At 37.5% G+C, this 16309-nt stretch overlaps 3 protein-coding genes across 6 annotated transcripts; 1 reads left to right on the plus strand and 2 right to left on the minus strand.

Moving 5' to 3' along the window:
• Positions 1 to 453: 453 nt before the first annotated feature.
• LOC113047023 (17-beta-hydroxysteroid dehydrogenase 14-like) lies at positions 454 to 2834 on the minus strand. The gene is made up of 9 exons (XM_026208257.1): positions 2399 to 2834; positions 2276 to 2314; positions 2079 to 2182; positions 1668 to 1734; positions 1398 to 1489; positions 1210 to 1314; positions 1061 to 1128; positions 824 to 920; positions 454 to 749 (listed from the first exon to the last, which is right to left on the minus strand). The coding sequence occupies exons 1-9, from the start codon at positions 2484 to 2486 to the stop codon at positions 606 to 608; spliced, it is 804 nt and encodes a 267-aa protein (XP_026064042.1). The 5' UTR covers positions 2487 to 2834; the 3' UTR covers positions 454 to 605.
• Positions 2835 to 4319: 1485 nt separating this feature from the next.
• Positions 4320 to 12165, plus strand: LOC113047020 (potassium voltage-gated channel subfamily A member 7-like). Of its 4 annotated transcripts, none has more exons than XM_026208248.1 (4): positions 4320 to 4644; positions 4897 to 5039; positions 5873 to 6588; positions 10599 to 12165. In XM_026208248.1, exons 3-4 carry the CDS (start codon positions 5902 to 5904, stop codon positions 11508 to 11510), a joined length of 1599 nt encoding a protein of 532 aa, XP_026064033.1. In that variant the 5' UTR covers positions 4320 to 4644; positions 4897 to 5039; positions 5873 to 5901; the 3' UTR covers positions 11511 to 12165. The 4 variants fall into 4 exon arrangements, with proteins under 4 accessions (XP_026064033.1, XP_026064037.1, XP_026064032.1 ...); XM_026208252.1 differs by having other exon boundaries at positions 4320 to 4580; XM_026208247.1 differs by lacking the exon at positions 4897 to 5039.
• A 354-nt stretch (positions 12166 to 12519) lies between these two features.
• LOC113047024 (fibroblast growth factor 21-like) lies at positions 12520 to 16197 on the minus strand. The gene is made up of 4 exons (XM_026208258.1): positions 14592 to 16197; positions 14241 to 14318; positions 13879 to 13982; positions 12520 to 12861 (listed from the first exon to the last, which is right to left on the minus strand). Exons 1-4 carry the CDS (start codon positions 14743 to 14745, stop codon positions 12541 to 12543), a joined length of 657 nt encoding a protein of 218 aa, XP_026064043.1. The 5' UTR covers positions 14746 to 16197; the 3' UTR covers positions 12520 to 12540.
• Between the last annotated feature and the right edge of the window lie 112 nt (positions 16198 to 16309).

The following is a 16309-nucleotide window of genomic DNA, read 5'->3' on the forward strand; positions in this document are numbered from 1 at the left end:
AATTTTGTGTTTGAAGCAAATCACAACCTGTCAAAAGAACAATCACTACATCACAATTGAAAAATTGGATTATTGTGTAACAAACAGTCCATGGAATGTTTACATGTAAACATCAATAAGTCTTTGCACATTCATGGCACTGTAATTCATAGTGCAGGTCCCTTACATATACTATTTAACTAAAATTTGTATTTAAAAAGGAAAAACTCAGCATTTAGATTAATTAATTAGGATTTCACCGATACCCCCAAAATTTTGACATACAAATAAATGTAGTTGGCTCTAAATTGAACAATTATTGCACCATTTACCTGATCATAAGTGAATGAAAAACAATGTTCAATTGCTTGGAAATTAAGGAAACTTTCAATTATATGATTGTTTAATATGAAACTTAACCTCACTCAAATAAAAGTTGTGCAAATCGTTTCGCACAACGATTTGAAATTCTGCAATGATTAAAAAAAAATTTATTGGTTACAGTGAGAACTAGTTACACTGAGAACACAAATAGTTGCACTGAGAAGCAGCATGAAACAAGCTGTCTGAGATGAAAAATTATGCCCCGTTATCATTTCATGGGCCTTTCCATCACTGTCGTCCGGTTATGGAATTTGGCTTTTGAAGCCGTAATTCAGTTCAGCCCCTCCGCTCAGAAACAAATCTATCCCAGTACAGAAAGTGGCATCAGCTGCCAAAAAGAGGGCCGCTAATCCGCTCTCAGTCTCCGTTCCCATTCGACCAATCAGCTGTTGAGTAGAAATATGTTACTAGAATATATTCAGCAGAACAGCATTGCATATTCAACCTTATGAACACCTACCTGAGCATTTTCTCCCCCCTTAACAGTTGCAGCAGCGTCTTCTGTGCGGCCGGCAAGCTCCTCCCACAGAGGCGTCATTATATTGCTTGGAGAGATGCTATAAAATAGTTTAAATGTTAATAAACAGCATGTTCACAGATGGAAATTCAATTGGATCTGAACAAGAGAAAAATCCTATATACTTTAGATATGAATAACGAAGTAAGGGACAGCTTAGATGTTAGCAGGATCACTCACCAGTTCACTCTCACTTGATAGCGACTCTCATCCACAGCCATTGCTTTAGTCATCGCGGTGATCGCCCCCTTGTGTATATATCTGAGCATTACTGTTACTTCCAACTAAGATGATCAAGGAAAGCACCCAGAACAAGCAGAGAAACTCACCTTGGTTGCCACATAGGGAGCAGCATCTTTCTGACCTATTGAGGCCACAAGGCTGGACAGATTGATGATGTTTCCTTGTGTTTTACGCAGATACGGCAGTGCATACTGACCCGGGGTAATGAAAAGAGGTTAAAAAAAAGTTGTTGTGCACAAGAGACTCAAGTTTTTTTTTTACATCACTTCCTTACCTTTGAAGTAAGGAAGTAACTGATGAGGTTCAGATTAAGCAGGTCTCTAAACTCTTCCGCTGTGGTTTCATCTGTGGTCTTGTGAGGGGGGTCTGGCAGGGGATTTTATATACAGAAAACTGTTTATTTATTAATTTATCATACATTTATTTATTATTATAAATATTTTTTTTCTCCAAAGAAATCCAAAAGGCCCTTGTTAAAATAAAGAGTGTAGAAACAAATAAAGAAGTTTAAATACAAAAAAAAAAAAAGGTGAATAAAACTTACGCCAGCCAGCGTTGTTCACCAAACAGTCTATTTGTCCAAACCTCTCGATCGTCACATTGATTAATCGCTTCAAGATGATATACGACAATCAAATTAGTGAAACAATACATTTTGAACTATACATTAGTTTTGAAAAAGTCTATGCATCATGTAAATGTAAACTACATTATAATTATACTTATTTTATATGCTTAACCCACAAAAAAGCACAAAAATCGTTTTATTTTATATTACTGATCTCAAGTTTTACATGGAACCCTTTTCAAAAATGAAAAAAAAAAAAAACATAAAAGTTTAACTGCATTAGCTAAGTGTTACTATTATTTGATCCATTTCCTCTGCATTATGTATTTGCTCTTATGTATATGCAAGTTTAAGAAGCAAAAATAAAGGAGTAAGACAGTGTGTTACCTTGATGTCGTCCTCTTTTGTCACGTCACATGACACAAACGTGCATGATCCCAGTCCTTCCTTGTTCAGCACAGACTCCAGAGACTGGCCAGCTGACCACTCAGCTGACAATCGTAAAAAAAGAAAGAAGGAAACGTTATTGCATTTATTGGCGAATGAGCCGTACAATCGAAAGGCTATTTAAATCAATCACATACTCTCTTGTGCGCAGAACACAACTTTGGCTCCGTTTTGCACTGCAAAACAAAGACGAAATCAATTTGACTTACTCCCTTTACTTCCGATAACTGAGTGGAAAGATAAATATGATAAACCCTTACCAAACACTTTAACGATGCCCCTTCCAATGCCTCTAGTGCCCCCAGTAACGATGACAACTTTGTTGACATAACGCTGCGCACAAGCCATATGTTACAAGCTACGATAAACCTTCACTTGTGCAGCAAATGTAAATAATGCCAACTTTCTGCACAGGCTGACAGAGTCTGCTTGAGTAAGAGGTTTCTAGTGTAATCAAATCATCTGATAGAGAAGTGGTAGTGACCGACCGTGTGTGTGTCAACTAGAGAGGATCGCTTCCTGGACGAATCGATATGTTGAAGTTATTTTAGTAAACTTGATGAACCGGTTCGCTGAGTCCGACTGGATCGTCTGAAATATGATCCTATCCCGGTCTCCCAGCTGTTCCTGAGTCAACAGCGCTGCTCCTGCAGGTGCTCCAGAGGACTGAACTGAGAACAGATGTCTCTGTAACATCATATGTGACGTGCACAACCGCTGGAGAAAACTGAGCATACGTGATGATGGGCTGGAGTGTGTGAGGTTGGCAAAGCAGCTGTATTTTGTAACACATTTACTTTGTCCCAACAGATATTATCTAGTAAAAAAAAAAAAAAAAAAACTGAACACTACCAATATAAATATTTCCACAAAAATCATCCGTGAATATCCTTCTGACTGAACTAGAGTTGCAGAAATGAGTCAAGAGCACTGATCTATATATAGATCAGTGGTCAAGAGTCACTTTATGAACGAATAAGTTACAGACGTGGATCGAGGACTTGAATGAGAAACGAAATGCAATTTCCTTTTGGGTTCTCATGAATAAGGTGAACTCACTAATAAGGTGAGTTTTTATATGCGTTTACATATCATTCATGTATTTGGGGCTTTGAAAAACTTGCACGAGTTACTATTAGGCCAAAGGCGAAGAACACGTGGACTTACGCCACCCAGCGTTGTTTACAAAACAGTCTGTTTGTCCAAAGCTGTCAATTATTTACAAATTTAAAACTATGTGACATATCATGAAATGAAAAGTACTTACACCATTACAATTATTTTAAACGAAAAGCAATAATTTTTTTATTCACAAAATAGCAACAACAACAACAAAAAAACGTATAAGTTATTAGTGATCTCAGTTTTAATATGGAAAAGGTTTTAATATTCAAACTAAATCCTAAAACCATAAAATGATAAACTACTAAAGCTTTTTCACATCTATGTAATTGTTTTATTCTTCTAGACCTACTCTTCCTTCTCCTCCTCCTACTACTAATTCTAATAATAAGGATTATTGTAATAATTATTACAATTATTATTTTATATTTGTATTATTATTTGATGGATTAACATGTAAATCAGCTATGAACTTACACATTACTATTTTTTAGTAATTATTATTATTTTATGTATTGATCAGGTTAATCGAAACAAACAGTCCAAGAGAACCAGTTTGCAGGGGGCGGGGAAATCTGATTCCCCAGAGTGTCAACAGAGACGTCACAGGTTATGGTTCTTGTAGTTTTGGGTGTTGCTAAGAAGGTATGAACTGAACTGGAAAAAAGAAAAAAGAAAGATTTATAAGAATTATAGTAACCTTTGTTCTAGATGTTAATGTTTAAACATTAATTGTTATATTAACTGAGATTGGAATATCTGTAGAATATTGGAATTTTTTTATTCATTTTATTCATATAGACTATTTTAATGAACTACAAAAGAAATACACAAGTGACTTGGAAACCTATGTCATTAGTCTGGAAAAAATAAAAGAAAAAATGTTAGTTAGGAGTTTTTGTTTTGTGTATAATTAATTATTTGTTGGCAGAAATGCTGGGTTGGGATGAAATAACAAATAGCAAAAACCTGTTATGCATACATGAATAAAGGAAAATGATATAAAAAAGAGATAAATGAAATAGGCATTTTAAGGTGCTGGTGCTGGTACTGGTGTGACGATGTTTGGGACAGTGAGCTGATGAGGGGACGAGGGGCTCTGGATTGAATTTCAGCATGACAGCATTCCCCAGCGCTGCGGTGAGTGTGAGAGGGAGTGAAGACAGTGACCTACAAACAGCCTCAAGAATCTGTGGGCTACTGCACTGACCAAGGCCAGGACAGAGTCTGTGGTTCAGGGTACAGGAGAAAACACCTCCTGTTGGACTCGTAGGCTATAGACCGTCTGGCAGTAGATACACAGCTCATGGTGTGGTGCAGGTAGGGAAGAAACACGAATAGCGTGGGGTAACTATTCTGGATTTACGGACACTAGTGGCAGAGGGTAAGTGGAGGGACAAACAAGGCGCCTTCTCAGAAACTTTTCAACGACTCAAGCCTCTATATTTCTAGTAGCTACTACATTTCCGAATTTTGGGAGATATTTCCTCGCGAGGGATTGTGAAGTTTTTGTTGAACATTTTTCACCCCTTAACTTCACTTAAAGTCTTGTTTTATTCTTGAAGTCAGGTTATTTTCCTGTCTTTGTATACACAGCTCTCTTAACATTTTTATTTTTATTTTATTTGTCTGAAAGTCTTGTAGTCTTATTCTCGTGGTGAGGGTCAAAGTGGTAATGGATCTGTCTGCAGGAGTCAACACAGGGTTCGGACAGAGTACATGAAATGTTGGTATATGATTTCATGGAACAGCAGGAGAAGTTTCTGCAGAAGAATTTAAGTATGGATACTATCTTTAGTTACATAACTGGAACATGACTGTATACATTTACCAAATTCTTGTTGTGGAGCAGTTTATTTATCTGTTACACATTTTAATTAAACATTTTACTACTTGGAAAATAGATAAAAGTACTTTGTATTGTACATTTGCTTTTATTTTAATATATTAAATACTATTGTATTACATATACTCTAAAAAAAGATTTTGATGTACAGTAAATGAAAAAAAACTTTATACTTCAAAAAAAATTCAACATGTTATTTGTTGTTTGTATTTCTAATTATTTGCATTTTTTGCAATTTCTGAGTGTAATGTTATTCCCAAAGTGTAATTAAGTTTAAATGTTTTAAATTACATTTAAAAAATGTAATTTTGAATTTTGAATTTAATTTAATTTTACATTTTATAAATTTAAATTACATTAAATTTGAAGATGCATCACATATGTTTTAGCATTTTTTTTTTTAATTCTATAATAATTGCATTTAAAAAAATATTTCCACACCTTGAATTGACATAGTTGGACAAAATTATTATGGAATGATATAATGCTGAAATATATACATAATATTGACTTATTTGAATAATAAATCATTAGACAGAATAGCAAATAAGTGCAAAATTATTTAACAATTGAAAATCTTTACTTAATATTTAATTAAAATAAACTAAATATATCTGTAATCAGAAAATGTATTCACAAGACTATCATAGACGCTAGAAGAAATGTCCACTTCTGTTAGTGTTACAGCGGTTATAGGTTTCTACAAACCTTTAACTCCTGGGTTCATGCTTGGCTGAGATGACTGTGTTTCTATTCAATATAACAGACTGAGTGAACAAGAAAAAAGAAGAAGAGATGGACAAAGGAGGAGGAGGAGGATCGGATGGGGAAATGGAGGTCAAAAAAGAAGCAGAGGAAGAGATCAGCGAAAGTGACAAGAAGCTCAAGGACCAGCGCAACAAGGCAGAAAAGGGTGACAAAGAGAAGGGTGAGAGTAAGAGAGAGAGTCGACGATCTGGTTCAATGTGGAGAGGAGGCTGGGCGCTGTCTGAACGTCTGGCCATCAATGTGTCAGGCATGCGCTACGAGACACAGATTCGAACCCTGGCCCAGTTCCCCGACTCTCTGCTGGGAGACCCTCAACGGCGCCTGCGCTACTTTGACCCACTCCGCAACGAGATCTTCCTGGACCGCAATCGATTCTGCTTTGATGCCATCCTTTACTTCTATCAGTCTGGAGGTCGGTTACGGCGGCCTGCCAATGTGCCTCTGGACGTCTTCATGGATGAACTGCGCTTTTATGAGCTGGGTGAGGATATCATGGCTCGCTTCAAAGAGGATGAGGGCTTCCCCAAGGAGGAGCCTCGACCCCTGCCAGACAATGAGATCCAGCGCAAGCTGTGGATGCTCTTTGAGCACCCCGAGTCCTCTGGAGGCGCCCGCATCATCGCCATCATCAGCGTGATGGTGATCGTGCTCTCTATCCTCATCTTCTGTTTGGAGACGCTGCCTGACTTCAGAGTAGAGAAGGAGCTGAGAGAGGTGAGAGGTCGACGTTACAGTGTCTGACTCAACATGATTTACACTACTGTGTGACACACATAGTTGAATGATACTAAACACTAGCAAGTTGTTGTCAGTTGATATCACCATACAGAAAATGCAGGATTTATTTTTAGTAGACATAATGCAAAAAAAAAAAAGAAAAGAAATTTGAGCAACAACTTCTAGCAAAGCCAGAGCAATAATTAAGAATGTTAGAAAGGCTCTTAGCATGAAGCAGATGGGTTCCTGAGCATATACAGATGAATGAGCATACATTAAAAAGTATTGTATTACTCAGCATGAAATGGAAATTCTCTTTGCTAAGTGTGTTATTAATGCATGTTGTTGATCTTATTGTGTACGATTTATCCACCTTTCTTGTTTTTCTTTTTTCTGAATTCATAAATTTTAATAACATTTAATAACTTGGTCTTCTGTTGAAGCGAAACTGATGTACTTCCCCAATAATTAAAGGGATAGTTCACCTAAAAAAAAACAAAATTATCCCTTTAATGACCCTTAAGCCATCCTAGGTCTGTATGACTTTCAGAGTAATACAACTGGAATTATGTAAAAAAAAATATATATATACTGGCTCTTCAAAGCATTAAACTGGCTGTGAATGGGTGAAAATAAAGCAAAATAAAGCGCATGAATCCATCATAAAAAGTGCTCCACACGGCTCTAGGGGTATTTAATAAAGGCCCTACTGAAGCGAATCGATGCATTTTTGTAAGAAAAATATCCATAATTAAAACTTTATAAACAGTTTTAAGTTGCTCATGCAGATTTGATCTATTTTGACCAGCAGAAAGCTGCTTCGTTTGAAAGTGACTTCAATTTGATCTGTGCTTATTTCTCTTGACAATAGAGACTTTTTTGCATATTGCCTATTGCATATTAAAGTACAGACAAATTTATCCAAGTAGTGTGCTGTGTAAATTTACATTGCATTCTGAATTTCTATCAAAGGTAAAAAAAAAATGTTTAATGCTAAATGATAACTTTTAAGAGCACAGAGGCATTCTTACTGACTATACGCCTATACAGATTCACATACAGATATAAAAATGCGTACACATTTCAAATCACACATAATAATAGGATAAGTTTAAAAGTGTGAGAAGTTGCATTAAAAAAAAGAAAACAGATGAAAAGTTCAGGAGCAGTGTAGGGTTATTGCTGAGATTATTTTAGACGTGTCGTTAAATCTGATCCACAGATTGGGAGCAGAGACTCTGGGGGGGTTGGTAAACAGTCAAGTGACGTGTCCGTGGAGAGATCGGCTCACACAGATAGAAAAAAATGGGAAAAAGATGAGAGATGACAGGTGATAGTATGAAAGAGCGCCTGTGCTTGATCGAGTGAGAGAAAACAGAGAGACGCAGGGCGGGTTAGGGGCAATGAGGGAAAGTTAGTAAAGAGTATCAAATTAGTTTCCCAGCAGTGCCCCGACTGCTTCGGCACAAGACCGCAACCTCCACACGCTGCCAAAGCAGCTCAGTAATTCTGCATGGATCAGACCGTCAACGAGCAGTAAACTAAAGCTTGCGAGAGAGAGATTGTACATTCTCAAGTTTCACCTTAGAGATCTGAGGTGCTATTTTTAGAGTAAGGACAACCCTTCAGAGCATATCAATACAGATACAGGAGCTTGTATTAATAAATAGACCTTGAACGCTGAAATAGGAATGGAAACACACTTTCACAACATCCTATGATGACTTTAGCAAAAGCTAAATAAGCACTACGATAGGGAACACTTAATAATAGCCCGACATGAGATCAGACACACCACACGTGCATACAAACTCACATCTCACATGTCGTTTTCGAATCTTCTTTCTTGCGATTCATAAATCTGTTTTCCATGCAAACACGTGCTTAGCTTTGAGTTATGACTGGAAATTCAAGTAAAGCTATACGTGTTTATGGATACATATTTGAAAATAGCCCTACTCTGGTTACCTCTTACATACTGATGTGGTTTGTGCTCGTGTACACATTAGATCAAGTCATTTTTTATGGAGTCAGGGTGATAAAGAGCAAAAATGACTGACCTTTGAGTGACAGGTCATGTTCTGTGACCCTAAAAGCAGAATGGGACATTCAGCTTCACTCAAGAAGTGGGTGTCAAATGGGCAACCAAATAGTTTCAGTCAGGCTCTTGTTAGGCAAAACATGTTTGGTGTCAAGAGAAGTTTCAGAAATGATCTTTCTATATTGAACAGTTATCTTAACTTAAATGGTTAGTTCACCCAAAAAAGAAAATAATGTCCATGTTTTGCACACCTTCGAAGCATTAGTTGTATGTGACTTTCTTCTTTTAGATGAATACATTTGGAGTAATATAAAAATTGTCTTTGCATTTCCAAGCCTTTCAATGGGGGTAAATGGATGTTCATTGTCAACAGATCCGAAGATGTGAAATAAAGTGCTCGCATCTGTAATAAAACGTCCCTAGCATGGCTCAGGGGGGTGAATAAACTCCCCCTGTAGCGAATCCATGTTTTTTGTAAGATAAATATCCAGATTTCAAACGTAATAAAAAAATAAAAAATCTCTCCTGCTCATTGTTAGGATGCGGAATATTTTTGAGCTATTTTCATCTTATGGCTGTGCTTTTATTTGTGTTTTTAGCTCAATAGGGGCGAGATGAAACTGTCTTCTTCTTTTATTTTTCTGGCTGTTACAGGTCAGCGTTGAGGTGTATACCGCCACCTATATTGGAGAGTGCAACATCATGACTTCCTGGTGATCTTAAATTCTTCTAATTAAACCACTTTCTTCCTCCCAAAAAAATCATTATTTCCATGGTAACTTCAGTCTGATCATTTTTTATTCCTAAAACACTTCTAATGTTCCATTCCCTTCCAAATGCATTGTTTGAGTTTTTCCTCTTTCTTCTCTGAATTTCCTGCATTTGTTCATGTGAACCGGATGTTGCTGCAGACTTTATTTGTGATGTATTTCCTTCTTAAACTGAATACTGAGTAGATTTGCACTCCTCCTCTCATCTTTCACTCGCAGCAAACTAACGGTTGAAGGTTGTAGTTCAGCAAATTCTTCCCAAAGCCATGGCTCATGCGTCATCATTCCGGAGAACAAGCAAATGATCAGATTTTGATTAAAGATTACCAAGACAAATCATTTTTTTCATAGGATTAACTTGCACGGATTAATTGTTCACCTTAAAACTAACCATGTGAACTAACAAAATAAATACTGTACATTTTGATTTCATGCTGGGTTCTTTGGGAAGCTGAACAAGGTTATCTTTCCCTCGTCAACCAAAAACAAAATATCAAATTCTTCTCAAGCAATTGTGCCGACGAATTCTGTAATCCGAATAAACACGTGCAGTTACTCTCATTCTTCTTTTATATTGGCATAAAGGGCCATGCTCGTAGAAAAAATCCAGAAACTTATACAAAGCCTGAAGAAGTATATTTAGCACAAAAATAGTCCATCATATATCCAACTTTTTTTTTGAGCCTTTGGTCATGTGCGCTGTCATGTTTGGAAATTCAACTCTTTAGTAGTGTAAATATTAGTAAAAATGCATGAAATAGCATTAGAAATCCCCTTATTTTATGAATAACGATAGATTTAAAATTAGTTCTAAATTTAAAAGAATAAATACTTCATTACAAATTTAAAATGTATACATTTAATATATACAGGTTTTACAAATGAGGATGTCCACAAAATGTTATCAGATTTAGCTCACTTCTGGTTCCAAATGTATTTCCAAAATTCTAAAATACACACACACACACATAGCTGCACAGTAAATTAAAAGTATAAGGTTGTAACCACAAAGAAAATATTTCAACTACAGTATATTGAAAGCACACAAAATAAGCTCAACATATGCCTTCCTTGAACATGCAAAATGCACGTCACGCTCTAGCTGTGTTTAATATGTTTTTGAATGTCATATGTTTTTATCCCATTTCTGCATCTAATTTCTTATCTTTTTTTTCTTTACTCTGTATCTTTTGCAGCAAATGGCATACCAGGCTTTCCTTGCCGGAAACAATACCTCGCACATCCCAATGTCCTCTCCCTTCCAAGATCCATTCTTCCTGGTGGAGACCATTTGCATCTGCTGGTTCTCGTTTGAGCTAGTGATGCGGTTCTCCTGCTCTCCCAGTAAGATGTCCTTCTTCAAGGATGTGATGAACATCATAGATTTCTTTGCCATTATTCCCTACTTCGTCACGCTCGGCACGGAGCTGGCCAAGTCTAAGGGAGCGACGCCGTCCATGTCCCTGGCGATCATTAGAGTCATCCGTCTGGTTCGAGTCTTCCGGATCTTCAAGCTGTCTCGCCACTCCAAAGGCCTTCAGATCCTGGGCCAGACGCTGAAGGCCAGCTTGAGGGAGCTGGCGCTGCTCATCTTCTTCCTCTTCATCGGAGTCATCCTGTTCTCCTCGGCCGTGTACTTTGCTGAGGTGGACAACCCGGGAACGGCCTTCACCAGCATCCCAGAAGCCTTCTGGTGGGCCGTGGTCTCAATGACGACAGTGGGGTACGGCGACATGTACCCGATGACGGTGGGCGGAAAGCTGGTGGGCTCCATGTGCGCCATCGCCGGCGTGCTCACCATCTCACTTCCCGTTCCCGTCATCGTTTCCAACTTCAGCTACTTCTACCACCGCGAAACGGAGTGTGTGGACAACCAGGAATACACACACGTCAGCACCTCCCTTTGGGAAGAGGAAGAAGGAGGGGAAGAAGAAGAAGATGCTGAGGAAGAGCCTGGGGAACAGGGAGACTGTGTTCCTCTTGAAGGAGGCACGACCTATATGGGGATCTGCGGCCCTCTTAATGGGACTCTCCTGGCTGGACTTTGCACAGGACAGTCCGGAGTGCAAAGTGTAGGGAGCGTTTACCCGCTAGTCACCCAAGTCTGAGAGACTGGAGATCAAAGAGGAGGAATGAGAGATGGAGGTGGTCCTCTGTCATGTTTTAAGGTACACTGCCTCACTGTGATTCACTGAATATACGTGGATGATGGGAAGGAATAAATGCAAGAAACACAAAACAGTTGATGAAGAAGGTACAAAATGCAGATGCATTATCTTAAGGAAAGGTATGAAGATGTTAAAAAAACATTGACTTTTATAACACGTCTTTAAACCGCCTTTCTAATGTTCCGGTAACCAAACGTTTTTGACATCACACCCTTTCCACTGAACTTTAAATCAATGAATGAGAAACTATGTTTATCTATTTAGAGAGTGGCATCTCAATGCGTTTTGGAAAACTAGCTGAAGATGAGCTGAGCTGTGTTGTGCAATGAAAGCGCTTGCACCTTTGCTTTAAAGATCTTACTGGAACTGTTGACATATTTATTGTCTGACTTAATCGTAGGAAGAAGCGCCATGCGGTGTCATTTAAATGTCATGTATTTTGTCGCCCGTGTTGCAGCCATGAATGTGCCAGGGATTTGTGTGTCCCGATGAATGGATCAAGTCTTAAGTATCATTCATCTGGAACAGTTTTGTGTTACTGCTGTTCTGACATTGGTGAAATGCTTCTGCATTCAAAGGCTTTTTAGGAAAATATGTACAGTGATTTACGATGTGTGTGTGCTCCATGAATTGTGTAACGCTGAGCCATGTTTATATACTATTTATTAAAATTTTTAATGACACAAAAATCATACTGAAGTGACTCGGTGTATTACAAAAAGAAGGAACCAACTGCAGGTGGAATCTTCTCCAGCTGAATTTAAATATTTAAATGCACAATTGTATAATTTTTAATATAACAATATTTAAGTTAAATTAATTTAAATAATTTTAGACCATAGCAAATAAATAAATAAGTTCTAATAAATACAGTTTTGGGCAAAGAAAAAACACAGTGACAAAACATTTTTAAACATTGCAGTCCAGTGATAATGTAAAGCATGCCTCCATAACCGATGTTCTCCAGTCTTCACTTCCTAGTGTGCAGACTGGGACTGAAGACCGTCTCAATATGTGAGTGATGTCCTATTCCTAGCGGGTCGTCAGAGTCCAGGTTTATGTCCTTAATGTATTGTTTGCCCCCCTGTATCTGGCTGTCCTCTCCTTTCTCTGCCATTGCCAACTGAGTTTTCACAAGAGGGAGGAACCGAGATAGTGGGGCGCTGTGTTTCAGCCCGGACTTCTTTGAGAGGAGCGACACGGGATTCTTAGTGTGTGGAGAAAGGAAATAAGAATATCCATCTGGCAGCAGCAACTCCTGAAAGGTGCAGTCTCCTTCAGTGTAATGTGACTGAAAAAGAAAAGAAAACTCAGAACCAGTGAAGTTCATGTACCTTAAATAAAACTAACACCTTACTCAGTGTTTACTACAGGTGTTGGCAAACCATGTCAAATCAATTCCACATCGAATAAATAATGAAATACAGGATTCAAAAACAAGATGTGTAGAAAAACAAGATGTATAGAATTATGTGTAATAAAGTAAAATCAACATTTCTACAAATCTAGAGTCTATCTATTTGAGTAGTGAAGAGAAAACAAATTATTAATTGAAAAAATATTTATATATCAATGACTTTTAAATGTGCAAATCATAAAAAATACACAAATAGTTTTTTATGTGTGTTTTTGAAGTCTCTTATTCTGACTAAGGCTGCATTCATTTGGTTGCAATGTAATTTATTATTTATATATTATACGTAAATATATTTTTAAAATGTCATTTATTCCTTTGATGCAAAGCTGAATTTTCAGCATCATTACAGCTTTCGGTGTCACATGATCCTTCAGAAATTATTTCAATATGCTGATTTGCAGCTCAAAAACCTTCCCAAAATCTTTTTTGAAAACAGCATTTTTTTTTTTTTTTTTTTTTTTTTTGCAAAAATCATGATTGACTTTCTTTTTCAGGATTCTTTGATGAATAGAAAAAAATATCTTTATTTGAAATATATTCTCTGTAACATTATAAATATCGTTTATGTCACTTCTGTTCAATTTAATGCCACACTGCTAAATAAAAGTATACATTTCTTCTTTCTTTAAAAAACAAACAAACAAAAACTCAGTACCTTAACTATCTAAAGTTTAAATAAAATATCATATTATAATATTGTATTTTTTGCTTGTACAAATGGAAAAACAGTAAACGCCATAGTATCCATTTTATCTATACACTGCTAGGCTAGAATGGTATCTTTTTATCAATTGTCACTTTTCAGTTTAATAATATCTTAATTAATCTGTTTTTAAATAACCATGCTCTTTTGGATGTTTCACATTTGTGAAGATGTTCGAATGTTCAGACCTGTCCTTTCAAGTTGTCCTCATCATCCACGCAGAGGAAGAGCGATGTAGCGGCGCTCTGGATGACCGTCTCCCCGGCTTTCACCGAGCGCAGGTTCAGCACACCTGCAGCACAGCAAACACACACATCACCTTCAGACCTCTAATACTGCCACTAGAAGATATTCTCATATCATCAGCCAAAATGACGACAATTTGTTATTATTTGCATAACCCTTGTTATCACAGATATTATGAATTGTTATCTTTTCTGATAAGGTATTTGTCCTTGAAGGACATTCGGAGAAGTAAGGATTACTTAATGATTATAATACTCCGACAGTAAACTGTGCTCTTCAACTCATGTTTGCAGCAGTTGCTTACAGTCGGGCTTCTGTACTTGAGACCCTAGAACGGAGCCGTCAGGTTTCATTTCGAGGAACAGCCCATATTTTCTGTTATCTAAAATGAATAAAAACACACACAGACACATGAACACAGTTATTGCCATTACCTCAAGCCAGTCTTTGCTCTTTAGGAAGAAAACACAGTACAATTGTAGCGCAAAACGAATGCCCTTATATAAAAGGCACAGGACCATGTTGACAGAAGAAAGTAGCACACATCACAGTCACCCACAATAAGCAGATCCTAGCATCTATTTAAACTCTGCAGCTCAAAAAAAAAGCAGAAACCCATTTGCAACAATTGTAACAGGTTAAAGGTTAAGGTTACCTGTGTAGAGCAGGCATTCCCTGACTTGTGTGCTAAACGGCAGAAGCACGCTCTCTACAGGAACATACATACACCAATGAAGAGGAGGACACAGAGCAAAAAAAATGAAAAAACAGGCAAAAAGCATGACTGGCGGAGTCGAACAGGTGCTCATCAGTACAAATGGATGGTATTCAAAAGTTGAAATATTCTCAAAAAGAAAATATCTGTAATAATAAACCTTAGAACCGACTTAAAATGTAAATGATATATAAAAAGTAAGAGGCGAACAAATTGCGATGTCCCCAAGACCTCCAGATGTTGAAGATGGTCTACACAGAAGACATGTCTCTGTAAACTTGTATTTATACGGTGCGCAGGAGAGAGCGACAGAGAATCCATGAGTCACTCGAGTACGAAAAGGAAAAATGATAACAAACTTGTTTTCAGGAAATGAAGGAGGAAAAACTGATGGTAAATCTCACATGGCCACGCCGGATATGCCACTGATCTCAGAGGACAGGGGACCCCCCCGACTTTTGTACTAAGAGGAGAACATATAGAATTGAAAATTGCATATCGCAGATAAATCATTGTTTATTTAATAGAAAGTGTTTCAGTTATTTCCCAGTATTAAGAGACGATGGGAGTGGAGGTGGCAGTTTAAACAAGAACAGATAAGAGGCCATAAAAAGCACTCAAAGGGGGTTTCATGCTCATCTGAGCATTCATGACAGGACGAGAGGACATTACACTACCGTCCCATCAGCTAGAGAGGGCAGTGTGGCATCAAGTGAAACTTTTGAATGAAAAAGTTCAAGTGTGCATGTCTTATCTTAACAAAAGTTAGCACAAACATGAAAACCCGGTCTGTCAATAATTGTTAGATCCCTGTAAATGATTAAAGACTGTAAATACGGAAGTGTAATTGAACAGCTGGACTCCATCAAGTGTTGACCGATGTCTTTTATAATACAATCCCTAAAGAATCACATCCTTTTCTCCAATTGCCATTTTGCCCGTTCATCTTAATGCAACTACTTTAAGCTTTCGCATTCCGTCTCGGTGACGTCCAGGGTCCCCACGATAACGTCAGTGTCCCCTGTTGTCCTGGGACGAATGAGGAGGATTGACGTCTTTCTGGCCATCTGCTGCTCTCTCCCATCCTTTGCTTTCTTTGAGCGGATTAAGTGTTGTGATGTCTTTGTCTCATCATTGTGCAAGGAAATGTTGAGCTTGAAGGGATTTCGTTCACCCAGACGGGATTTAAACATGCCTCGTGCTGACAGCGACTCTTACACAAGAGGCATTAAAGGACAAAGCACTCGATAAGTTAAATAAATCATTACGATTTTATTACGCACACCATAGACAGCAGCTGATTTCATAGGAAAGTGAATTGAAGTCTATCAGACATGATAAATACATGAGTCAGACAAAATACATTATGAATAGCAAGCTAAGTTTGACTAATTCGAGTGCAACGCTAGACAATAAACATAATCCATAACAGCAAATGACAACAATATTAACATCAAAGTAATTCTTGAACTGTAAAGGAGGGAGAAAAATATCGCTTTAGATCTTTCGTAGTTTAAAATAAATCCGTCTCAGAGATACTAATGCCAAAAAAATGAGATGATTGTAGACGTACGGTAAGATTTTTGAGCTACAGTGTCGATTGCTTATGATTTAGGAAGGTTTTGATGAGGATTACTGAAATCTGAGACTTTGGTTTA

Source organism: Carassius auratus, chromosome 28 (assembly GCF_003368295.1).
Source record: "Carassius auratus strain Wakin chromosome 28, ASM336829v1, whole genome shotgun sequence".
Taxonomy (NCBI): domain Eukaryota; kingdom Metazoa; phylum Chordata; class Actinopteri; order Cypriniformes; family Cyprinidae; genus Carassius; species Carassius auratus.

Coding starts and splice junctions, on each gene's coding strand:
- LOC113047023 (XM_026208257.1), bottom strand. CDS start 2,486: ATGGCTTGTGCGCAGCGTTATGTCAACAAAGTTGTCATCGTTACTGGG. Junction 1,315..1,397: donor GTTACTTCCTTACTTCAAAG/GTAAGGAAGTGA, acceptor ACCCCGGGTCAG/TATGCACTGCCGTATCTGCG. Junction 750..823: donor AGGGGGGAGAAAATGCTCAG/GTAGGTGTTCAT, acceptor TCTACTCAACAG/CTGATTGGTCGAATGGGAAC.
- LOC113047020 (XM_026208248.1), top strand. CDS start 5,902: ATGGACAAAGGAGGAGGAGGAGGATCGGATGGGGAAATGGAGGTCAAA. Junction 6,589..10,598: donor TAGAGAAGGAGCTGAGAGAG/GTGAGAGGTCGA, acceptor TATCTTTTGCAG/CAAATGGCATACCAGGCTTT.
- LOC113047024 (XM_026208258.1), bottom strand. CDS start 14,745: ATGAGCACCTGTTCGACTCCGCCAGTCATGCTTTTTGCCTGTTTTTTC. Junction 14,319..14,591: donor GGAATGCCTGCTCTACACAG/GTAACCTTAACC, acceptor TATTCATTTTAG/ATAACAGAAAATATGGGCTG. Junction 12,862..13,878: donor AGGACAACTTGAAAGGACAG/GTCTGAACATTC, acceptor TTTCTTTTTCAG/TCACATTACACTGAAGGAGA.